This window comes from Hemiscyllium ocellatum, chromosome 4 (genome assembly GCF_020745735.1).
Source record: "Hemiscyllium ocellatum isolate sHemOce1 chromosome 4, sHemOce1.pat.X.cur, whole genome shotgun sequence".
Classification (NCBI taxonomy): domain Eukaryota; kingdom Metazoa; phylum Chordata; class Chondrichthyes; order Orectolobiformes; family Hemiscylliidae; genus Hemiscyllium; species Hemiscyllium ocellatum.
Window position 1 is genome coordinate 73,649,195 of NC_083404.1, and position 26,548 is coordinate 73,675,742.

A 26,548-nucleotide genomic window follows, 5' to 3' on the forward strand; every position below is an offset into this window, starting at 1 on the left:
TTGCTGCTGCCTGATTTCAATGCTACTTTTGGTGCTTGCTGAGATCTCAGACATACTTTTAAAATTTTAATTCTTTGTTTTGAAATGGGTTTGGTGGAGGAGTGGAATACATCACTGACTCCTCAGCTTGTATTTTGAGAATATGAACAGGTCACCTCAGCCTCTAGATATTTACATTAATCTGTCCTGATTCAGTTGCCTTTCACATTGGAAGAGTAATAGTACAGCTTTATAAAGAAGTGTGGCAGTGCCAGGAAATCTTGGGGGAACTGATAGCCCTGGTCCTAAATAAGCTGGACATTGTATGAGGGAGCTCTTTCATGATGATGGAAGTTTAGTACTTTGAACAACACTGCACTCTTTAAGATTGCAGTGTCGAAGTAGTAGACTTTTATCTGTGAGATTGCAGTGTCCAGTCAGATTGCTGTCTCTTATTTATGGGGAACTGCATACATTAGCAAAAAAAAATCACCTCCACGTCCCTCGGTTCAAATATACACAGCTAATTGTGTAATGCTGCTGATGTCTCCAGAGGTAGACAAATTTGCATAGCATCATAGCATTTCCAAGCAATGGTAATCTTGACAGTGAACGGCAACGAACTACACAGAGTGAAAGTAGACTGCAAGTAAAATTTCAACTTTTACCTTCTGTGGTTGAACAGTATTCTGTGACCGGGAATTTCTAATCACACAAGAATTCCCATCCAGTGTGTAGACATAGTCAATTCCTTATAACGGTGGCTATGGGAAGTAGGGAATCTTATTCTGGGAATTTGGTTATTCTGAGATTAGTTTGCATTACTTTAGCAAACATCTTACAGCTGTATCACATCATATTTGCTATAATACAGTTAATTGCAATGCCACATTTGGTTGATCCCAAATGGTACATTACACTGTAAAGTTTTACTGAAATGAAATAGTCATCCATTAAGTTATCTATTTGGACGTGTACTCAAATATATTATTTGCTTTGTTTGCATATGAGAAAGTGTGTCAGCATTTTCTATGGAAAAAGTTTTAAATTTTATCTATAAACTTTTCAGCTCTAATGGCATGCACAGAAACAAAATTTTACTGCAGTGAATTTTCTGCTTGTTAGAAATGAGTTCAATTTCCATTGTAGCCAAAAGTCTTAAAAATGTTTAACAATAACAAAAAATAAAGCAATCTGAATGAATCTAATGTTAATAACACACCTGTTAAATGGAAAGACAAGGTTTTCATTGGTAATTAAGTTAGTTATCCCAATCTTTTCAAGGAACCATCCACTTCCTGTGAAGAAATATTTATATTTAGAAACTTTAACATGCATATCAATACCATCAAATACATTTCAATCATAATAGCTCGATAGTTAAAGCACACTAAAGTGGGTTATGTTTTTCTTCTATACTGTACTCACCAGGTTTCCCTCCATCATGACCAATTTCAATTTTGTAAAGGCTCCCCAAAAGATCTGTTTTGAATTTGAATGTGTCAATCTTAAAAAAAAACAAAAGAGGAAAGTTAAATATAGGACAAAATAGAAATAGTACATTTTTCTTCATTGGTCAGTCTGGGATTTTACTTACTTGTCCTTTTCTAAATGGATCTTTATGATCAAGTGTTTGTGTTAAAGGAATCTTGTCTGAACATGCCTTGTCACCAAATAAAACAAGATAAACATTAGCATTTGTCCTGTCTCCAAAATTATCTCCAGTGTAGACTTGGACTAAGTATTCATCTACTTCATTTGGAGCTCCAGTTATATCTGTGTCCTTCACTGAGAGAACAGAAGATGGTTTCCTGTAATCACTGCTAAGCATACCAGATAATGGAACTTTCTTTATAATGGGAAGTCTTTTGGAATGAACAGTAATATACCTAGAAAACACAATGCACAAATAAATAACAAATTAAATGGAAATTGTGAGGAGATTGATGATTTTGTTTGGCTAATACACAATCTTGATTAATGTCGTATGTTACCTAAAGTGCATGGGAGACAATATATTACATAACTCCAGATCTTTCTTTTCTATAATTGTAAGTTGTTCTTACATACAGAATGAGTTTCGAGTCTTGTAATGCAAGTGTGTAAGATTCCATTTTGTTTAGATTGATAAAATTTCCCCCCCATGGGAGAGTCTAGGATGTGAAGGCACAGTCTCATAATTAAGAGGTGCCAATGTAAAACTGAGATGAGGAGGAATTTCTTCTCTCTGGATTGAGAGTTTTTGGAACTTTTTGCCACAGAGATTTGTAGGGGCAGAGTCATTATGCATATTTAAGGCTGAAATGGATAGCTTCCTGATCAGTAGGGGAATCAAGAGTTATGAGGAAAGAGCAGAAAAGTGGATGTGAGAAGCATTAGATCAGTCATGATCCCATTGAATGGCACCTATATTATTTAAGGGTCATAATACTGTCCTTGTGGTAAACCACTGGACACTGGCCTCCAGTCACCCCCAACAGCCTTCTACCACTACCCTTTGTCTTTTTTTATAACACCAGTTTCTGACCAACTCACCAAGTTTCCCTCAATTTTGTATGCTTTAACCTTCTTAATCATGCTCTCATTAGAGACCTTGCTAAAAGCTTTGCCAAAATCCATATAAACAATATCAATTGATATATTGATATTTGATCACATTTTCAAAACATTCTAATAAATTTGTCAGGCATGACCACCCTCTGTCAAATCCATGCTCACTATCCCTAATTAACCCATGCATTTCAAAGTGATACGATAATTTGCTCATTCAGAATTTTCTCTAATAGTTTCCCTAGCACTGGCATGAGACTTGCTGGTCTCTAATTTCCTGGTTCATCTCTTTTAGAAAGTGGAACCTCCAGTCCTCTGGAACTTCCTGTGCGGTCAGAAAGGAATTAAAAATTTGCAAGGGCCTTGACACAATCTCTTGCTTCCCCTCCCAAAGGAGCCTGGGATATAATTTATCTAGATGAGGTGATTTGTCTGTTTTTAAGGCCAACAGAGCCTCTAATACCTCCTCATTTCCCATGTCATTTTGTGCAGCTTCCTCATAGTCACCTTTTCCTGAATTTTATATATATATATATATATATATATAAAATTCTATATATAAAATTCTCCTTTTTCAGAGTAAAGACCAAAGATAAGTATTCATTCAAAACATTTCCATTATCCTGCAGTTTCACACACAGTTGCCACCTTGGCCTTTATGAGCCCTATACTTTCCCTGGTTATCCTTTTCCCTTTAATGTATTTATACTGTGGGTGGCACGGTGGCACAGCAGTTAGCACTGCTGCCTCACAGCGCCAGAGACCTGGGTTCAACCTCCACCTCAGGCGACTGTGTGGAGTTTGCACATTCTCCCCGTGTCTGCGCGGGTTTCTTCTGGGTGCTCTGGTTTCCTCCCACAGTCCAAAAAAAACGTGCAGGTAGGTAATTGGCCATGCTAAATTGCCCGTAGTGTTAGGTGAAGGGGTAAGTGTAGGGGAATAGGTCTGGGTGGGTTGCGCTTCGGCAGGTTGGTGTGGACTTGTTGGGCCGAAGGACCTGTTTCCACGCTGTAAGTAACCTAATAAACTAATTTTAGGATTCTCCCTAAACCTGTTTGCAAGTCCTTTCTCATGCCTCTCTTTTGCTTTTCTAATTACTTTCCGAAGTTCCTTCTTGCACTTCTTGTATTTCTCTGGGACTATGTTAGAATTGCTCCCTTTGGACTCATTAAAAGCTCAATCTTCTTCTTTATCCAGTCTTGAGTTGTCCTTGACGTCCAGGGCTCTCTGAACACGTTGCTCTTACATTTCCCTCGAAAGGATATACATTGGACCTGTACTATCCCAGCTCCTTTTTCAATGCTCACCCGTCGCTCTGCTGTACACTTACCCACAAGGAGCTGTTCAGTCTATTGGGGCCAGATTCTGCTTTATTTCAATAAAATCTGTCTTCCCCCAATCTAAAGCCAAATTTGAACCAGACTGTGTTGTGGTCCCTATCAGCTAAATGCTTCCCTACTGCTACATTGAAAAACTGTTCAGCTTATTTCCACTGAACTACATCAAGCACTGTATCATCCCTTGTTGGGATTGATGTGTTGATACAAAAAAAACCTCTTGAATGCACTGCAAGAAGTCCACTCCTAAATACTATTATTATCTCCAATTTATCTTGGGAAAGTTGAAATCCCCTAGTTAATTATCCAATCTTTACTCTTACACACCTCTGTGAACAGTTTACATATTTGATCATCTATTTCCCACTGACTCTTTGGAAGTTTATCATACACATCCAGTAAAAGCTATCCCCTTAACATTCTACTCACAGAGCCTTGCTTGAGGTCCCTTCAAAGATATTATCCTTTTGATTACAGTAAATGACTCCTTAATTAAAAATCCTATACCCCAGAAAGTTGAATTGCCAGTCCAGCCTTTCCCTCAACCACGTAATGGTATGCAGGCTTAAGGCAGCAAACAGGTCCCACTGAGCCTAAATTACCTAAGAGAACTTATAGACCAGCATCCAGAAGAGTGCACCCTGGAAAGACCATCTACAGCTGGTTTGGAACAGTTAAACTGCTTAGCAACATCCAAATCAGAACCAACCTGAATAAATGTCCGATTAAATGGAGTTCTAATGGAGGTCAACACCAGCATGACCATTCATAGAACCAGTCTTTAATTAAATTCACTCAGTTTGCATAAGACTGAGAACCTATACCAGGGAACCCTACAGATTAAGGGTACAAATTCAGTCCCAAACTCTTATGAGAAGAGATGGTTCAGTCATCACTGATTGTAATAAAGAGTTAGGCCTAAGCTTGATGTGGCAAAATTAATTGAGAAAGATTCATCTAGACTGGCTCAACATTTCTCAGTTAGAAAATGGCTGCCTGAGAGAAGTCTTAATTAAATACCCGGATGCTTTTAGAAAGGTCTAGGGACTATCAAGGGAGCCAAGGCCACTTTGAATGTTGACTAGTAGGCATTCCCATGGTTCTGCAAGGCCTACCAACTGCCATTTGCCTTACGGGTGTAGGTAGAGGCAGAAATCAAACTAATCTAGTTTGTGAATGGGCGGCACTGTTTTTACCAATTGTGAAGCCAACAGATCAGTTTACCTTTGAGAGAGTTTTTAACAAATTTTAAACTGCTTTTCGGAGCTGGATAAATACCCAATCCTTTGCATAGTGTGCATTTGCAAAGGTGGCATGGGAGCTGTCTTTCACAAAACTGGACATGAGCCATGTGCATTTGCAATTGCAGTTAGACAAGGATTCTTAGAAGTTCTGGCATTAGATGCTTCCCCAAATGGCATCAGGATAGTACTAACTCATAGATAGCCCAATGGAGAGGAATATTAAATAGCATGTGCATTCAGGACTTTGGCTAATGCAGACCGTAAATATACCCAGATAGAGAAGGAACATTTAGTGATCATATTTGGAGTCAGGAAGTTCCATCAATATCTTTACAATGTAAATTCGCAATAATAATGGACCACAAACCCCGGATAAATCTCCGGAAGAGGATGAGGCAATGTTATCCATAGCTTTATGCCAAATTCAGCAGTAGGCTTTAACACAAAGTGCATATAATTAAAATTTACAACACTGTCCTGGAGCCCAAGCAGCAAACGCAGATGAATTGATTCGCCTCTCGCTGGCAGATATACTATCGGTAATCATTTTAAATATTTTGGACATATTTCCAGTCACAGTTGATAATATCAAACTTCAGGCACAGAAAGATCAGTCCTGGCAAAGCTGAAATAGCTGATCATGATGTGGAAAACCAAAGGGTGGTCACAACCAGAATTGAAATCATTTTGGCTCTAGACAGACCAGATCATAGTAGAGGACAGTATACATTATGGGGAGCAAGAGCGACTATCCGATGCAAAGGCCACCGCTAGATACTGGCTGAACTCTACCTGTGTCATCCAGGGTTTCCAATGAAGAGCTTGGTGAGCAGTCATGTCTAGTGGCCAGGGCTGATGCAGACATAGCTGTGTTAGTGCCCAGAGTGCCAGTATGGACAAAACTACTGCCAGCGTTTCCCCACAATCGTGAGAATGGCCGGCTAAACTCAGTTATAATTGACTGTGCAGGTCCTTTCATAGGCTCAGTGTTTTTAGCCATTGTAGATGCCCAAGTGGCTGGACATGCAAAGAGATTATTCTTCAAACACGGGGACAACGGTTGAAAATCTTCATGCATCTTTTGCAGAATACAGATTCCTGGAAGTGTTGGTCACAGCAACTTGAATATTTCATCAAGTAGTGTGGTATTTGACATACAAAGACAGCACTATAGCATCCATCATCCAATGGTCTGGCAGAAAGATTAGGCTAACCTTTGATGGTAGGCTTAAAGAAACAGCCTACAGCTTCACAGGATACAAAACTGTCCTGGTTCCTATTTGATTATAGGACTACCCCTCATGAAACTACAGGGATAGCTCTGGAAGCATCACTAATGGGGCGAAGACTCCGCACTAGGTTAAATCTGATCTTCTCGGACCTTGGGGAGATAGTGAAACAGCATCAGGAATGCTAATGCAGGACACAAGACTCAGATAAATGAGAGAGTCAGTTTACTTCAGCTGATGAAGCTTGGTATAAGAACCATGGGAATGGTCTTGTTTGGGTAAATGGTTGATGCAAGGTCAGGTCCAGTGATGTCTAAAGTTTGGGTAGATGTGGTTGTCCTGAGCATGCATATGGATCATATGAAAGCTGCAAACTCACAAATGATACAAAGGCAAAACATGTCCAGCTCATCAACAGCTGATTCCTGAAGAAGGGCTCATGCCCGAAACGTTGATTCCCCTGCTCCTTGGATGCTGCCTGACCTGCTGCGCTTTTCCAGCAACACATTTTCAGCTCATCAACAGCTTTCCCAGCTGTTCTGGAACCCAGAAGTTCTTCCTCATCGTCAAGCATTGTAGGTACCTCAGAAACTGAGATGGACATAGCAGATATCATCACATCTGCTGCTTGAAGAAGAGAATGAATTTCATCTGAGATGCTCCAGAAGCATAATGTGAGCTACCACTGTGTTACATGTCAGCCATATTAGAGGCAGAGTTGGAGGAATCTGACCCGGTCCTAAAACACCCTGGGATGGGCTACAAAAAAAAGAACTGGCCTATGTCAGACTCAGAGGAGTAGTGATTGTAACAAGGTCAGCCAGGTGGACCTCAGAATAGGATTCCCTGATTGGACCAGATTAACGGCCTGGCTGATAGATAGGAGGAGGAATGCCAGACATCCAGTTCACACAGAGTTGGCTGTGAAGGAGCTGGATCAGTGTCAAGGACTCTCCATGTGTAAATAAAGGGTGACTTTGTGAAACGGTACCGGCCTCTGTGGAGTTATTTCAGTAGCATGGATCCACATTCATCTCAGAGATAGAAAACAGAGTTGTGGTGAATGTATAATTTTTAGAATGGAGGAAAAATGCAATTCCACAATTCAGTGCTCGAATGACTGTTCTTGCAAACATAGAATCATAGAATCCCTGCAGCATGGAAGCAGGCTATTCAGCGCATCAAGTCCACACTGACCTCACGAGCATCCCATCAGACCCACATCCTTTCTCTGTAAGCCTGCATTTCCCATGGCTTGTCCACCTGACCTGTACATCTCTCAACACTGTGTGTTACTGAGCATGGCCAATCCACCTAATCCAGATACTTTTTAGATTATGGGAGGAAACCAGCTCAAATATTTTTTTGATATGTTAAAGATCCGAAGGTACAAAATATAGCTTTAAAATTTGCACATGACAGCAAACCTGAAAAATGCAGTAAAAGGTGAGTGAAGTGTAATAGATGAAGAGCACATGATGATGATGAAGCTGGTGGAATAGGCTGATTTGTGGCAGATGAAATTAAGGAAAAAGTGAAATTATATAGCGAGAGTTAGGAGGCAGAATTTTAGATGAGATGTAAGTACAGAGAGATAGAACATAGAACATTACAGTGCAGTACAGGTCCTTCTGTCCTCGATGTTGCGCCAACCTGTCAAACCAATCTGAAGCTGATCTATCCAATACTATTTCATTTTCATCCATATGTTTATCTAATGACCATTTAAATGTCCTTCAAGTTGATGAGTCCACTTCTGTTGCAGGCAGCGCGTTCCACACCCCTACTATTCTCTCAATAAAGAATCTACCTCTGACATCTGTACTATATCTATCACCCTTCAATTTAAAGCAATGTCCCCACGTCCTCACCATCATCATCCCAGGAAAAAGGCTCTCACTGTCCACTCTATGTAACCCACTGATTATCTTATATGTCTTAATTAAGATTAGGTTAGATTAGATTGCTTACAGTTGGAAACAGGCCCTTCGGCCCAACAAGTCCACACCGACCTGCCAAAGCACAACCCACCCATACCTCTACACCTAATGCTACAGGCAATTTAGCACGGCCAATTCACCTGACCTGCACATCTTTGGACTGTGGGAGGAAACCGGAACACCCGGAGGAAACCCACGCAGACACGGGGAGAATGTGCAAACTCCACATAGTCAGTCACCTGAGGCAGGAATTGAACCTGGGTCCCTGGCACTGTGAGGCAGCAGTGCTAACCACTGTACCACCATGCCATCCAATTAAGTCACCTCTCAACCTTCTCCTCTCTAATGAAAATAGCCTCAAATCCCTCAGTCTTTCCTCATAACACCTTCCCTCCATAACAGGCAACATCCTAGTAAATCTCCTCTGAACCCTTTCCAATGCCTCCACATCTTTCCTGCAATGCGGTGACCAGAAATGTGTACAATACTCCAAGTGCAGTCGTACCAGAGTTTTGTACAGCTGCAGCATGACCTTATGGCTCTGGGCGGCACGGTGACAGTGGGCGGCACGGTGGCACAGTGGTTAGCACTGCTGCCTCACAGCGCCTGAGACCCGGGTTCAATTCCCGACTCAGGCAACTGACTGTGTGGAGTTTGCACGTTCTCCCTGTGTCTGCGTGGGTTTCCTCCGGGTGCTCTGGTTTCCTCCCACGGTCCAAAGATGTGCAGGTCAGGTGAATTGGCCATGCTAAATTGCCCATAGTGTTAGGTAAGGGGTAAATGTAGGGGTATGGGTGGGTTGCGCTTCGGCGGGTCGGTGTGGACTTGTAGGGCCAAAGGGCCTGTTTCCACACTGTAAGTAATCTAAACTCAATCCCTCTACCAATAAAAATGAATAGACGGTATGCCTTCTTAACAATTCTATTAACTTGGTGGCAACTTACAGGGACACAGATCTCTCTGATCATCTACACTACCAAGTATCTTACCATTAGTCCAGTACTCTTTATTCCTTTTGCTTCCTCTAAAGTGAATCACCTCACACTTTTCAGTATTAAACTCCATTTGCCACCTCTCAGCCCAGCTCTGCAGCTTATCTATGTCCCTCTGTAACCTGCAACATCCTTCAGCATTATCCACAACTCCACTGACCTTAGTAACACCTGCAACTTTATTAATCCATCCTTCTACGCCCTCATCTAGGTAACTCATAAAATGACAAACAGCAGTGACCCCAAAATTTGGGTTCATTGTACACAATTTGTGGAATGACAGGTTAACACAGTAACTGAAAGAATATCTGGGATCCTGGGCTCAATAAATTGATACTGACAATACAAAAGCCATAAACATAAAACATGAGCTCAGCTCCAATAACAGCATCGTGTCCAATTTTAAAACTCGTGCTGTAGGAAGGAAAATATGAAAGCCAGAACAACGTTGGCTATCTGGAAACACTGGAAAATTTAGTGCTGTACCTTTTACGCCAAAGAAGGCTAAGAAGAGATTAGATGGAGCTATTTGAAATCATGAAAGATTTAGAGAAGACAGTAAAGAAAATTAGAATACCTACAACGTGGAAACAGGCCCTTCGGCTCAACAAATCCACACCGACCCTTCGAAGAGCAACCCACCCAGACCCATTCCCCTACATTTACCCTGACTAATTCACCTAACACTACAGGCAATCTAGCATGGCCAATCCACCTGACCTGCACATCTCTGGACTGTGGGAGGAAACCCACGTAAACACGGGGAGAACGTGCAAACTTCACACAGACAGTTGCCTGAGGCAGGAATTGAACCCTGGTCCCTAGCACTGGGAGGTAGCAGTGTTAACCACTGAGCCACCATGCCACCCAGTGGTTTTTATAGCTGAAAGGTCAAAAAGCAGAGGATATTAATTTAAGCTGACTGACAAAAAAGTTAGAAATGACATGAAGAGAATACCTAATACTGGAATACTTGGTTTATTTGAATAGACTGCCAACCTAAGCAGAGTTCAATAGCAGCTTTCAGTGGTGAATTAGATAAATAATAGGTGGTAAAAAATAGCAAGGATGGACAAAGAATGCAGTGAGTTAGGCTAACTGGATTACTTTTAGAAAATGCTGGCACTCAATGAATAAATGGCCCACCTTTGTCCTACATTGTTTTAGGATTATGTTAGTACAGTAGATCTTATGTATATGTACTTTCAAAAAGTGACTGATGTTGCGCCATATGGTTAATTACCAATAAAATGCACAGGATTAATGAAGTAATTACAGCATGGTACAAAAGTGTTTAAGAAATGTAAAGCAAGGATCAGCATTGAGCAATTATTTTAACGCTACAAGGAATGATAAAGGAATGTTTCCAGGGATTATTATTAAGAGTTTTGATCTTTTTGATGCCTGCATTTGCTGTAGAAAAGAGATAATTTCAAAATTTGCACAACTTAGAGGTGCAGTGGAGCATAACAACAGTCTTCGTGAATGACATAGGTAGTGCAATGAAAGGGTAAGACAAAATTTAATGCAAAGAAGCCTAAAGAGGTGCAGATTAGGTGGATTGGTCATACTTAGTTGTCCTGTAGTGTCTCGAGATATGCAGAATAACTGGATTGGCCATGGTAAATGCAAGGCTTCAGAATAGGATGGGGAGGAACTGGGTCTGGGCGGGATGCTCTTTGGAGGGTCAGTACAAATTCAACCAGCCGAATGACCTCTTTCTGTGCTATATGGATTTATTAACCTATGAACTGTGAAGTTATAATTTTTGAAAGAAAGAATGACAGGAGCTAATACAAACCAAATTGTACAATTTTAAAGGGAATGGCATGCACAAGTCTTTAATGATTTCAGGATAAATCGATGAGGTTGGTATAAAGAAACTGGATGTAATCCTTGGCTTAAAAATAAAGGTACATGGTTTAAAATTGAGGACGTTATTGCTAAACCTTTATAAATCATTGAATACACCTCAACTTGAATACTCTTTCTAATTCTGGTTCCGGTGATGTTGAGGACTGGGGTGGACAAAGTTAAAAATCAGCCAACACCAAGTTATAGTCCAACAGGTTTATTTGGGAGTACTAGCTTTCAAAGCACTGCTCCTTCATCAGGTAACAGGCGGGGCATGATCCTGCCCCACTAATTACCCAACGAAGGAGCAGCGCTCTGAAAGCTAGTACTTCCAAATAAACCTGTTGGACTCCAACCTGGTGTTGCCTGATTTTAGCTAATTCTGGTTAGATCACTAAATAGGTTTTGGAAGAATGCAGAGGAGATTTATTAAAATGTACTAAGGACGAAATAACTCAGTAAGTGGGCTCAAAATAATGAAATTTTGGATTAGTGGTGCTGGAAGAGCACAGCAGTTCAGGCAGCATCCGAGTAGCAGCAAAATCGACGTTTCGGGCAAAAGCCCTTCTTATTCCTGATGAAGGGCTTTTGCCCGAAACATTGATTTTGTTGCTCCTCAGATGCTGCCTGAACTGCTGTGCTCTTCCAGCACCACTAATCCAAATTCTGGTTTCCAGCATCTGCAGTCATTGTTTTTACCTAGTCAAAATAATGAAAGGCTTCATTATAGCATGTAAGAAGAAATTAGTTTCCAATGGTGTGAGAAGATACAATTCAAGATAATTGGCAGAAAGGAAAAGGTGGGGAGGTGGAGTGAAATGATAAGAAGGTTGTTGAGCTGCGGGTTATGGTGACCTGAATGTACCATCAAAAACACAGCTCTGTTGAGGAGAACAAATAAGTCGGACTAATTGGGTCAATTTTACAAATTGATAGGCTGAATTTTCTTCTTGATGCTGTATTATTTTAATGAATGCACAAAGTGACTTACTCATCTAGTGTAAAAACATAAGTCAGCCTTGGAGAAGTAACTTCAGTTACATATATCTCTTTAACATACATCTTGAGATCTGAAAAAAAAATCATTAATTTTAACATCAATTCAACATCAGTTAATTTCTTAAATAAATAAAATTGTGTGAAATTTGCAGTAATCTCAAGTTAATGAGTTATGAAGTTCACACATTTTCTGAATCCAAGAAAATCTCACCACATACTGAAATTTTGCAGTCAATTATTTCATGTTTGGAAGGGAGCCTGATGCCAAATTGGCTTCAATATGCTCAGTGGGCATTCTTGATGCTTACTTTAAAGCAAATGTAGGCACCATTTAATTTTTTTCAGAATGATTCTGTGTTCAAATTATGTCCATCTTGTGAAATAATGTTCTTTGTGATCCTCAAATATCACATCCTTTGCATCCTCCCCACAACCATGTGGTGCCCATCCCACTATTCCAGCATTAAAGGGATTATTATCTTGATTAAGGAAAATCTCTGGTTAGTAGTTTTAGGATTGTAGGTTGTTTGGCTACATGATCCTTTGCAGGAGAAGTCCAGAACTGTTTCAAATAACTTGAATATCGGTAAAACTTGATAAGGAAACCAGATTGGCACCTGGTGGAAATAGCTTGACATTTGCTGTGAATAACTCTATTGTGGTAACTGGGCACCAACATCTCCAGGTGACTCCATGGGCACAGACCATACTCTCCTTATATCTATGATATTGGCATCTGACAAGGTGGCAGCCTTTCAGAATTCTCTTGGCATATTTCCAATTCACTTACAGGATGCTTCTGCGCTGTAATGCTGCAGTAAGGACAGTGCGCATGCAAGGACATGCATCCACCTCCTGGATTGCACCATGCCTGAGCTCTGAGCTGTTTGCTTGCTCTCAGAGGGCTCACTGACACTTAGTTTACTTGGAAACTCACAACATTGCAAGCTGCCTTGCCTTTTCGAACTTTGCTCCCTCAGTTGGTTTACTGCTGTCTTGCTGTGCCATCTAGCACAGATACAAAACCAGAAACTTTGTCATTGTTGTCAGCAGGCCTTAAGTCACATCAAGAGGATTAAACTTCACTCAGGAATCCTAGCTTAGTAAGTCAAGGGCAACCTCTAATGCCAGTCTAGGCTTTGCTTGAGGTAATCAGTCAAGATCTTTCCTTTATAATGGGTGAGGAGCTGAATGATGTGCAGCACACCATCTGTCTCAACACATTCTGCCCTGTTGTGCACTGTTTTTGTAAATGGGAGGCAGGTTTTATGGGGGATTACAGTGGCCAGCACAGTTATTACTGTTGTTGCAAGTGGGGAGTTGTCCTGAACAAGTGAGTAGGCAGCATAGATAGCATGCAGAGTTGGCAATGCTGGAGTTGGAGTGGGTAAGAGTGAGGGAGTCAAGATATTGCAGCCAGTAGTAAAAATGGTAGAGCATGAGCCTTGGTGGGTGTGGATGTAGTACCAGAGACTGAGTGAGTATCATGTAACAGAGAGAAGATGGAGAAACTTATGCTTGCAGAACGGAATAAGGTCGTTGACCTTCCTATGGTGCTGGGCATTCCTCCAGATGGCTGAGATTGCACTGACCTGGCTGGCAAGCTGGAACTATGCTCCTGGTTTGGTGTCATGGTCTCTGTTGCTGGTCCTATGAAGAAGATGCCTTGCCACTGCACCATCTCATCCAGCACAATCTCCATGAACCTCCCCACAAAGTTGTGCATTGATTTTCCTCATCCGCCATGCCTTGGACAACTGTGGAAGGGCAGTTCTGGACTGATGGTGTTTGTCCAGCTGAATATCGATCTTTTAAAGATGGTATGGATGCAAATAATGTTGATGAATTACAGAACATCCACTGAGTGGTGAGTTGGTCAGAAAAGGGTATTTGGTAAGATGCGGTAGAAATCAGATGTGAGAGATGTCATAGGTGAGAGTTAGTGATCAATACAGCAAGTTTATTAAGATATGGTGATGAATTGCTAGATCTTGCAGCATTAAATGCTTCAATGAGTTAATGAAAGAAAAGCTAAGATTTGGCCCACAGTAATTACTTTTCAGTTCAGAGAATGTACAACTCTAACTCTAATCCTAATATACAGTGACATTCATGTGTTCAATCATAAATACTCGTGTTTAGAGAATATACTGTATAAATCCACTCAAGTTTATAAAATGTACAGCAGAAGACTACATGAACCCTGCGCAAACACCCAAGTTCAGAGACTTGCAGAACTAATAGAAATTCTGAGAATGCACAGTGCTAATACTCAAAGTCAGAAAATGCAGTGTTGATACCTGAAATTCAGAGAACATGCAGAATTAATACTACTGAGTTCAGAGTGTGCACAGTTCACGCAAAAAGTTAGCTGTGATTAACTGTGAAGCAGAAAGCTTTAGTGGATTTTACAGGTAGTTAGCACAAAGGAAGATTGGGAATGAGAATTTAATCTTTACAAATTGTGATTCTGAAAAGTTATTGCATTCATTGGTTTCCATACTAAAGTTGATACCAGAAGGTTATCCAGAACAGAATAATTCCGAAGAAACTACACTTCTACACACAAAGAGTAGAAAGTTGTTAATTTTAAATCTGAGAAAGATAGACTTCTGTTAAGTAAAGGTATTAAGTGATATGGGCCAAGGCAAGCATATAAAGTTAGGCCACAAATTTTTTGTGTTCTCATTCGCTGAAATAGGATATCTACATGGGCCTGCAACCTAATCCTGTCAAACATTTCAATAGTAAGTATGTGTGATTGTGTCAATCCCAGTCTTGGTACTCCAGGATACCCTCCCTACAAAATGAGTCTGTCTTGGTATCTCTGTTGGGAAAAGGCATGGGGTGGAGGTGGTGGCAGTGGTTGATGCAGGGGGAGGTGGTGAGGTGGTGGTGGTGGTGGTTGTGGGGGGGGGGAGGGGGGGAGGGGGGGTTCATGGAGCAGCCAAGCTAATTATGGGATCTTTGAATGACAAAAATAAACACCTTTTTCATATTTGAAACTTCAGGATATTTGAGTAGATTCATGCCTGCAGTATTGGATCACTGGAAGATTCTGTTGCATATGAAAATGCATTGTAAAAACCAAATAATAAAACTTATACATAAAAGACATGCCTACAGAACTGTCACTATATCTTCTTCTTGCATTCATGCCAAATATTTGCACATTCTTTTGTTGTATTAGTTACACTATTCAGCTCCTCAGGACTATATTATCTTCCAGTACTTTCACGTCCACATTAACATAAAGGTGGAGATACAGGACTTTAGCAGAGAATAAGGTCTTGATTTTTGTTCACAGGTAGGTGTGCAGAGGTGGAACTTGACTTTTAAAAGTGACTGCCTGGACTTCTTTTATTCAGATTGAGGGTGTGAGCTACATTGGGAATAGGCTAGATGACCAATAAAGAGCTGAGAAGGCAACTTGTCCTGAGGTTGACTGGGCAGAAAACCTGTAAAGCAATTCCACTGCAATACCTAACAATTTATTTTTAGAAAAGCAACACCTTTTTGAACAGTACCTTACCAACAACAACAGTACTGATTATCATCCCAATGATTAGGAAAATATGATGGAAGAGATCCCTAACAATGCTATTCAGCAGTACTTACTCAGCAATAACTTGATCACTGATGCTCTGTTTGGATTTTAGCAGGGCCACTCAACTCCTTACTTTATTATAGCCTTTTAAACCTGAACAAAATAGATGAATTCCAGAGATGATGCAAGAGTGTCTTCCTTGGTTGAGTATGGCATTAAGATCTTTAGAAAAACTGGAGTTAATTGGAATCAGGAAGTTAGTTCTTCATTGGTTAGAGTCATACGAGGCACAAAGGAAAATAGTTGCAGATGTTGGAGGTCAATCATCTCAGCCTATCTCTGCAGGACTTACTCAAGACAGTGTCCTAGGCCCAACCATCTTCAAATTTCATGCATAATCTTTGCTCCAACAGCAATCCATGTTCACATGCAACAAGGTTTGGACAATATCCAGGCTTGGTCTCACAAGTGGCAAACAACATTCACATCACACACATGTCAGGTAATGGCCATCTCTAATAAGAGGCCATCTTTAATAAGAGACAATCTAGTCACTGCCCCTTGACCTTCAATGGTGTTGCTATCCACCACTATTAATATCCTCAGTTATCATTAACCAGAAATTCAACTGGACTCACCGCATAGCCACAGTGGCTACAAGAGCAGGTCAGAGGGCTGGAATGCTGCAGCAAGTAACTCATTACCTGAGGACCATATCTAAGTGCAAGTCAGTAAAATGATGGAATATTCCCCACTTGCTTGAATGGTTGCAACTCCAATACCACTGAAGAAGTTTGACACCATCCAGGACAAAGCAACGACTTGACTGGCATCATATTCGCAACAATCCACTCTCTCTGCCACTAATGTTCAGTAGCATCAATTTGTTCTATCCACAAGATGCAAGGTCAAAAGCCTGGAATTCGCTCCTTAAAAGCATTGTGGGTCAACCTACAGCAAATACACTATAGCAATTTAAGAAGGCAGTTCGCAATCACCTTTTCAATGGCAACTAGGGGGCAGGCAATAAATGCTGGCCAGCCAATGACATCTTATGAAAGAAATTGAACTGCATTTGTCATGCAAATATGAGACTACAAGAAATGATCAGAGGTAGCAATTCTGTAACAGTAACTCACCTCCTGACTCCTAAGAGGTTGCCAATCAACCACAAAGTACATGTCAGCAGCATAATGGAAAAATTTCCAATTGTCTGAATGGATGCAGTGCCAAAAACATTCAAGAAGCTCAACACCATCCAAAACAAAGCACCCGGTTTGTCAGTAACCTTCACATTCATTCCCTTTATCACAGACACCTAAAGAAGGTCAAAACAGCAGACACCTGAGAAAAATTACACATTCTTTTTCAAGCCACAACCCATGACTTGGAACTACATTGCTGTGCTTTTACTGTTGCTAAGTCAAAATTCTGGAACTCCCTCTGTAAAAGCACTGTTGGTGTCCCAATACTTTAAAAATTGTTTTAAATCACGAACAAGACAATTAGCGATGGAACAAAACCACTGGCCTTGACACTAATACTTTCATCTCATAACAGATTTCTAAAAAATGCAGTTTTCACGCACAAACATGCCTACGTTTTATAATCACAAAAGTTACCTATCTCCATCAAACAGACCCTGAACTTCAACAAATATACCCTTTCCTTTCTGAACGATGTCACAGGACCAGATGCAAAGGACTATCTTACCTCTTCAAATGCATACCTTGGCAACTAAAAGAAACACACTGAGAACAGACCTGTTCTGATTTGTATAATCTCCAGACTCTGGGCTTTACAAGTCAGAGTTTCCAAAATCTGATCTCCTTGAAGAAAGCCAATCATTTAAATGTCTAGCTATCTCCAGGAACTGCACTCATGGGACCCATAGACCGCCCATGTTCCCGATCTTGTGAAAATGAGAGATGCTGTGTTGGGGCCAAGATTTGGCACTCCTGACTTTAAGCATTTTTGCCATGAAACAGGTGCTCTCCCTTCTGCCAAAATTCTTGGTCAGTCTTGTTATGGACACTTCACTTTCCAAAGGAGGTTAATTAATGACACCAGGTATAAATGATCAATAAAGGAGTGACCAACTGTCATGCTTTGTGTCACTTTTGATGCATCTCAATCCAATCATCATCAAGTGCCCCATAGTAGGATGACCTAAAATCCAGTACAGATTGATTGTTTCTTGGATGAAAGCATTCAGCTGCACCTGTCTGAATGAGTTTAATCTTCCTGAAGGCACATTGAGATCTGACTATGGAGAGTTTATCATCCAATGACAAAAAAATGAAATTTGAAGTTAAAGCTCTCAGCAGGGTTATCAGGTCATCAGCCATTAAAATGTGTTGTGTAGGTCTTGGAGCTGTGAAGAACTGTGTAAATAAGCTAACTCAGGAAAACTACTATTTTGCCTAGGTGTGAATCAATTGTTAATCATGTACGATTGAATTAGACCAGTACATAAAATCTGATTCCATTGTCAGAGAATTGGACCTGGAAATGAAACCTAGAGATAAGTTGACAGTCCCTTGTTATTCCTCTTTGTGCGATTATCACCAATTTTTGTTTGGCCAACCCAGATGACGAACTGACCAAGAGCTGCCAAACACATCTCACATTGCTTACCATCCTGCTGGCGTGACCATGAAAATAAAAAAAAAACTTGTAGTTTGTGAGGAAACATGAAACTTATTTTTGGTGAATAATAGAGAACAAAATAGTGTAAAGACTATCTTGTGAGTGAAAGAAATTAGGTCAACATTAAAACAATTCAGAAACATATTGCTATTCAAAAATAACTTACTCTTCGGACTGCTGATATACAATTCAAGTGTGTTTAGTTCACCCAGCTCCACAGCACTAATTTCAAATAAATATGACTGAAAAAGAACAAATGCCATCAATATATTAAGCAAAAATGCACTTTTGTTTTTAAAAAAAGCTGTTCTTAAGTACATGTTGTCTGATGCATTAAGTACCTGACTAGCTCCTGTTTCTTTGCGTAAAGGTTTGCTCAGGCTTCTGTCTCCTGTATCACCATTCACCCCATATAAACACAAAGAAATAGAAGCAGGATGTTCTATGTCTAAAAAGTCACTGCAATACATCGTTATCTGATATGTGAGAACTACAAAAAAAGAGAAGTAGTATTGTACTACCAGCACAAATAGACCAATTAAATTGCATTTTAAATACCACATACATCATTAATATGTAATGTTTCAAATAATATTAAGTTCCCAACATTTTCTGCAGACTGAGCTTTCTTTTATGTCACTAAAGTTAATTTTAAAATTTAGGTTGGATTTTCATTCAGAAAACTACCTGTCTAAACAGATTATGAAAAATTTTGCGTCACAGTTTTGTTCCAAATTATCACAAATTGGCTAAAATAGAAGTCACATTTATGATTCAACCAAAACCTTTCACTCATCCAGCTGCATGCAAATTCGTGGTGGCTATCATTTCCTACAACTAATGACCCTACCATAGCCAAGGAATAAACAGTGGCATGAACGTAATTACCATCCCACAAATGGAGAATGTTACTGTCTGCTTACAGCAAGCTCATTTGGGTATGACCTTTCATTGTTTGGACTCAGGAGCTGTTCTGAAGAGTTACCTAACCATTTCTATTAAGTCTCAGATCTCTTTTTGCGACATTTGTAATATTTTTCTCTTAACCTTAATATCTTCAATCTCAGGTAAGTGGAATGAGGCAGGCTGAAATGATGGAATAGCTAAACAGAATATGGAACATAGAACAGTACAGCACAGGAATGGGCTATTCAGCTCATGATATTGTGATTAACATGATGCCAAATGAAACTAATCCCTTTTGCTTGTCCATAGTCCACATCCCTTCATTTCTTGCTATTCATGTGATTATCTAAAAACCCCTTAACGCCCCTATCATATCTGCCTTCACCACTGCGTATGACAGTGCATTCCAGTCACCTAGAACTCTTCGTGTTAAAAAATTATTCCTTAAATCTCCTTTGAACTCCTCCCCCCTCCTTAAATGTATGCCCCCGAATATTAGACATTAGAACTCTGCGAAAAAGATTCTGACCGTCAACCCTACCTATGCATCTCATAGTTTTATAGACTTCTATCAAGCCTTCCTTCAGCCTCTGCTGCTTCGGGAAAAAACAACACAAGCTTTGTTAGTCTCTCCACATACCTCATACCCTCTAATCCAGGCAGTATCCTGGTAAATCTCTTCTGGACTCTCTCCAAAGCTCCACATCCTTTCTGCAGTGTTGCAATCAGAATTGAATGCAATACTCTAAGTGTGGCCCAATCAAGGTCTTACAAAGCTGCAAAATAACATTCTGAGTCATGAATTCAATTCCCCGACTATTAAAGAGAAGCATACCATACACCTTCTTTACCACTCTACCCTACTTGCGTGGCCACTGTCAGGGAGCTTTGGGTTTGAATCCCAAGATCCCTCTGTACATCAATGCTGTTCAGATACCTGCCTATTAACTGTATACTTTTCCTTATTATTTGATCTCCCAAAGCACAACACTTCACATTTGCCTGGATTAAACTTCATCTATCACTTCCCTGCTCATATCTGTGACTGATCTACATCCCATTGTATCCACCTGATTAATTCACCCATTTATGTTCTCTTCCAAGTCATTTATGTATATTACTAACAGTAAAGGTCCCAGTACTGATCCCTGCAGAACACCACCAGTCACTAACTTCCACCACTATCATTTGACTTCTATGGGCAAATCAATTCTGAATATAAGCGGCCAAGTGACCATGGATCCCATGCATCCTAATCCTCAGGATGAGCCTACCATGATGAATCTTGTTGAAAGCCTTACTAAAATCCATGTAAAAAACATTTACTGCTCTACCCTCATTGATCACCTTTGTAACCTCCACAAAAATATTTAATCAGGTTGGTAAGACCTGCACAAAGCTATGTTGACTGCCCCTAATTAGGCAATATCTTTCTAAATGCACACAATTCCAATCTGAAGAATTCTCTACAATAGCTTCCCAATCATTGGTGTGAGACTCACTGATCTATAGTTTCCTGGATTTTCCCTATTTCCCTTCTTGAACAGATGAACAACATTAGCAACTCACCAGCTCTCCAGGACCTCTCCAGTGGCTACCGAGGGTGCAAAGATCTTGGTCAAGGAGCCACCAATTTCTTCTCTTACCTCTCTCAATCTCTTTACAGTAGAAACTATTGAGCCCTGGGAACTAAACTAACTTGATGCTCTTCAAGAAGCCCAACATCACTTATTTCTTGATCTCAAGGTGCCCTAGTATATTATATGTTCCTCACGAATCTGACTATCATCCATAGCCTTCTCCTGGGTGAATATTGAAGTACTCATTAAGAATCTCACCCACATGCTCTGCCTTCTTTACCCTCGAGTTGTTCTACCCTTCCCTAGTTATCCTCTTGTTTTAAATGTATATCCAGAATGCCTTGGAATTCTCTTCAACCCTACTTGCAAAGGTCATTTCATAGCCCTTCTTTGCTCTCCTAATTCCCTGGTTGAGTACTTTCCAGCTTACTTTATGTTCCTTATGGGACCTGTCCAAGTTTAGTTTCCTAAACCTTACTGTTGCTTCTTTTTTCCTTTTGACTAAGTTCACAACTCCTCGCATTATACAAGGATCCCTACCTTACCATTCTTATCCTTCCTCCTTCCTGGAATATGCTGATCCTGAACTCTGATTCATAGATCTTTAAACCATTCCCACATGCCAAATGTGGACTTGCCCAATAATAGTTAGAGCCATAGAGTCATTGAGATATAGAGCATGGAACCAGACTCTTTGGTCCAACTTGTCCATGCCAACCAGATTGCTCCCTATTAACTTTCCCTAGCTCCTGTTGAATCTTGTCATAATTTGCTCTCCTCAATTTCATATTTTCCTGCAAGATCCTGACTAATCCTTCTTCATAGCTATCTTAAAACTTAAGGAGATGCGATTACTGTTTCCAAAATGGTCTCCCACTGAAAGGTAAATCACCTGGCCAGGCTCATTGGCCAATACAAGGTCAGTATGGCCCCTCCTTTGTCAGTACTATCCATGTAATGTTTCAAAAAAACCTTTTGGATGCACTTAACAAATTCTGCCCTACCTAAATCTCTTGATCTGAGGATGTCCCAGTCAATATTGGGGAAGCTAAAGTAATCCAATATGCTGTTTTTGCATCTTTCCATAATCTGCCTACACATTTGTTCCTCAATGTCTCAGTGGCTGTTATGGGCCTATAGTATAATCCCATCAAAGTGATTTCTCCCTTCCTATTTTTGAGTTCTACTATATTGCCACAGTGGACGAGCCCTCTAGTATGTCTGAATGCAAATGTGACATTCTCACTCTTTTACCTCCCTCACCATCTCATCAAAAACGATGAAACCCTGGAATGTTGAATAGCCAGTCGTGTCCTTCTCTCAACAAGTCTCTGTAATGGTCACAATATCATAGTTCCATGGACTGATCCAGGTTTTAAGTTCATCTGTCTTACCGATAAGATTCTTTGCTTTGAAATAAACACAGTTCAACCCATTACTACAATTGTGTTTGTCTTCCTGTCTCTGTCTGTCCTTCTTTTTAGATTTACTGGTCCTAAACTTTTACCTTTCCCAGAGATTGGAATTAGAGGTAAAGAAAGAGTTTGGGGGAATTGCAGGGCTGGAAGAGGTTGCAGAGTTAAAATACAAGGCATTGGAGGGAATTGATGTGCACTGTGGATATGTTATCACCCTTATAACAAAATAGTGAGTCAGAACCTTGTCTTGCTTCAGGCCACATCTTATTATCATGTGTGTAGGATATCAAATGCATGTGAATTTTCATCCATTTATAAAGTTGCCCTGTGAGATAATATTAGTGTTTTCCAGCATTTGACCTGTAGCCTTGTAAACTTTGGAAGTTCAAGTGCTGATCTAAATACTTAAATACAGTGATGGTTCTTACTTCACTATTTCAGTTGCAGATACAACATAGCAAAAATCCCCTCACAGTATCCCATCCCATATTTTAAATCTATGCCCCTTGGTTATTGACCCCACTACCAAAGGAAAAGGGGGTAAGAGTTCATCCACCCAATCCATGTCCCTCAAGGTTGTATATCTCAAGCAGATTTCCACTCCACCTCCCACCACCACCCCCCCCCCCCCCGCCCCACACACACACACACAAACACCCCACCCCACCACCTCAACCTCTCTGCTTTAAGGGAAACTTTCCAGGGAGCCATTTTGTATCTTTAATAATCAATTTCAGCTGAGATTCATCTTTAAAGTTTTGTTACTTCCTTTCCAGTGTCCAAATTTATCAATGTACAATGTTAGATGCACAATGTCCCTTTCGAACTGGCATGTCTATTTCTATGCAATCAAATTCAGCTTAAAGGTTCAATATTTTAAAAATTGATTTTCCTTTCTGTTCAGGGCATTTTCGACTGTTGCTATTGCATTGTCCCCATATTTTGGGGGCCAGCCCTTTATCATCATAAATTTACCCATTATGAGCCCCCTCTGGTATAGTGCTGTCACTTATCTCTTGTAGTCCTTAAAGTGTATTGTGTTGAAGTAGCATCCTAGAGCCCAGTAGCTTAGTCAACTCAAAAAGATACAAGTTGAGAATACATATACTACTCTCCCCTATAACACTTTTTTAAAAAAGTGCCATAGTGGCAGCACAGTGGTTCAGTGGTTAGCAAAACAACCTCACAGCGCAAGGACCTGGGTTCGATTCCAGCCCAGGTGATGGTCTGTGTGGAGTTTGCACATTCTCCCCACATCTACACAGGATTCCTCCAGGTGCTCTGGTTTCCCCCCACAGTCCAAAGATGTGCAGGTTATGTGAATTGGACATGCTAAATTGCCCATAGCATTCAGGGATGTGTAGGTTAAGTGCATTAGTCAAGAGAACTGTAGAGTAAAAAGGTAGGGGAATGGGTCTGGGTAGGATACTTCAGAGGGTCAGTGTGGACTTGTTGGGCCAAAATGGACTGTTTCTACACTGTAGGGATTCTAGTCAAGTGGATTATGTTTTCAACAGCTTTGCAGGGCATGAGAAAACTCATGGCTGATTTACCTTGGCCAGACTTCTGAGGCATTTAAAGTATTTTCAGTACTTATCATGAGTAGAATGGTTGAGATTACACTGAGTGCCTGTGTCTGCATCACTATCTCTTCAGGCTACCAAATAGAAATACCAAACAACTAATTCCTATTTACATTTGTGTCTGTCAATTATGATTACACAGATTAGTCTTAAAATCTGTGAGTCCTTATCAATAATGCTGAAAGCCAGGTTCTTTTCTCTCTTTTACGTCACTTTAAATGCTTCACACCCTTTAATCAATGGCAGAGTTAAATTATAATTCCCTCCCACACAACAGCTGTTAACCAATTAAGACTACAATTCTGTTGTAATCTTTTACTCCTGTAGGATCCCCTCAGGAAAATATTATAAGTTCCAATTCATCATTGCAGCGAGTGAAAGCCCTGCATCACACATGAACTGCCAGAGGCAATTCTAACCTTTTATTGAATCATTACGCATCATGACAATATTCATTCATTTCACTTGGCAAACAGATTAAATGAATTTCTGTCAAAGCACAGAGAGCATTTTCTACAACAGAGTTAGAAGGTGATAACGTGTCCACAATTAATATCAATTCCCTTCAAGGCCTTGTATTTTCTTAACTCTGTAAGCTCTTCCATCCCTACAATCATCCAAGATATTTCTTCTCCTCTAATTCCAACTCTGATGTCACCTAACGTTCCATTGATTCATACCTTCAAGCTGCTGGTCACAGCCTCCAGTCTGAACAACAATCCTCTACTATCACGCTGTCTCCTACCATTAAGCCAGTTTTGTATCCAGCTGGTTAGCTCTCAACTGATCTGTCCTAAATAACCAATCTATATTGCAAAACTTTATTGAATGCCTTGATGAAGTTCATGTAAGTAACATCTATTGTTCTGCCTTCACCTATCATTTTGGTGAGAGATAATTTCCCATGCATAAAGCCATGCTGACTCTCCCTAACTGGTCCTTGACTTACCAATTCCATGTAGATCCTGTCTCTCAGAATTCTATCCAACAACTTGCCCACCACTGATGTCAAGTTTACTAGTCTGTTGTTCCCTGACTTTTCCTTGCAGCCATTTTTTAAAAAAGTGGCATTACATTAGCAATCTTGCAGTCTTGCGGAATCTTACCTGATATCAAAAGGTGTAATTGGAATGTTGATAGGCTGAGTAATAAGTTTCTGCAGCTTATCAAAAGTGTCAGACAGTGTAAGTAAAGTGTCAGCAGCTGAAGTTTTTTGTAATTATCTCTGCTTCAATTAATCAGATTATATGTCATCCTTTCACTTCCTATTTAGCTGTTGACACTTTACTCGCACTGTTTGACACTTTTGATCACCTGCACACACTTATTATTCAGCTTGTCGACACTCCACTCACATCCTTTGAATGACATTTTGATCGTTCTGCCTAATGATCCCTCTGCCTATAAGTTCTATGCCTGAATGCTTTTCCTCACTTCACCTGAAAAAGGAGCAGTGCTCCGAAAGCTTGTGATTTCAAATAAATCTGTTGGGCTATAACCTGGTGTTGTGTGACTTCTGACCTTATAAGATAGCAAGGAACATAATATCAAGATTTTTTAACCAGTATTTTATACTCACCAGACATGGTAGGTTTATATGGCCATTCTACTGGGAACTCAAGGCACTTATCATTATTAGATTCTACAGGAAGGCTTTCATTTATAGAATAGCTAAATGTGGCTAGATTAGTTATGTTTTGCATTTTAAAATAGCGGAGTGATATTGAAGAAGTTGCTGGAGCTGTTTTTTTTCCTGGTTTTCCAAGTCCTAGACGAATTTTCCAGGGATTGCCTATATCTTCTGGGATATTAACCTGAAATTTAAAAGTATTGTGGAACCTATATGTTATTATGCTATTTTAAAATAAAATCTATCTTTTAATGTTAAACAATTTTACCATAATATAAATCATGATTTTTGCAGCTTAAACTAGTTAGTCAATTCAACTACAAACACAGCTGTATTATTAAATGTAGCCGAGGAAAACTGCATGATACTACAATTAAATTAATAAAATTATGGACTACCTACTCCACAATCATAAGGCTTTGCTTGCCAACACAAACATATTAATTTTGACATTCCAGATAACCTCTTTAATTTCATTGATACCCTAATATTTTTCATATCATTTCCACTGCATCATAGTCTTTCCCGTTGTCAGGAATTATTGTCAAATTCCCAATTGTTTTCAATTTAAATTAATGACTTGGAACTGGAAGTTCAATAAAACCTAATGCAATTCACAGATGGCATTTAATTGGGTTAACTGCAGGGTGAGTTAGACAAGATAACCTTAGTAATTCCTCCTCGTGCTGGATATTGGATCACAATTCTATTTCTAAGAGCTCCAACTATCCAGTTGATAGTGTTCAATTCTGAACACAGAATCAAGAGAGCAGCTCCAGGTCTGAAGCTGTATAGCTGGCAATATTGTGAGTCCTTGAGATACAGAAAATTGACATGAAAGCTTCAACATTCTGAAATCCAACTGATCTTTTAAAAAAATATATTGTTCTTCTTTTGGCCCTTAATTGATTTTTTGCCTGGTTCACTCAGGCTCTCCAATATGAGGGACTGTCAAGGGCTTCTGACATCTAACTCAGTGTTCCTGACACATAAGGATAGAACATTTAAGCAGGAGGTGCAGGCACAAAGCTTTCTGATATCCAAACACTGTGACTTTGATTACCACATTGTTTCTAGCTTCTGGGTTAGGAGAATGGGGACGAGGGCTGCA

The 26,548-nt window shown here is 40.0% G+C and overlaps 1 protein-coding gene across 1 annotated transcript in view; it reads right to left on the minus strand.

Moving 5' to 3' along the window:
- Positions 1 to 502: 502 nt before the first annotated feature.
- LOC132815212 (lipoxygenase homology domain-containing protein 1-like) overlaps positions 503 to 26,548 on the minus strand; it is a 202,642-nt gene continuing 176,596 nt past the window's right edge. The window contains exons 18-25 of the mRNA XM_060824026.1: positions 25,387 to 25,621; positions 18,662 to 18,810; positions 18,487 to 18,562; positions 12,117 to 12,195; positions 1,577 to 1,868; positions 1,408 to 1,486; positions 1,202 to 1,277; positions 503 to 602 (exon numbers count right to left, since the gene is read on the minus strand). Coding sequence (XP_060680009.1) covers positions 503 to 602; positions 1,202 to 1,277; positions 1,408 to 1,486; positions 1,577 to 1,868; positions 12,117 to 12,195; positions 18,487 to 18,562; positions 18,662 to 18,810; positions 25,387 to 25,621 — 1,086 coding nt within the window. The remainder of the gene's footprint in view (positions 603 to 1,201; positions 1,278 to 1,407; positions 1,487 to 1,576; positions 1,869 to 12,116; positions 12,196 to 18,486; positions 18,563 to 18,661; positions 18,811 to 25,386; positions 25,622 to 26,548) is intronic.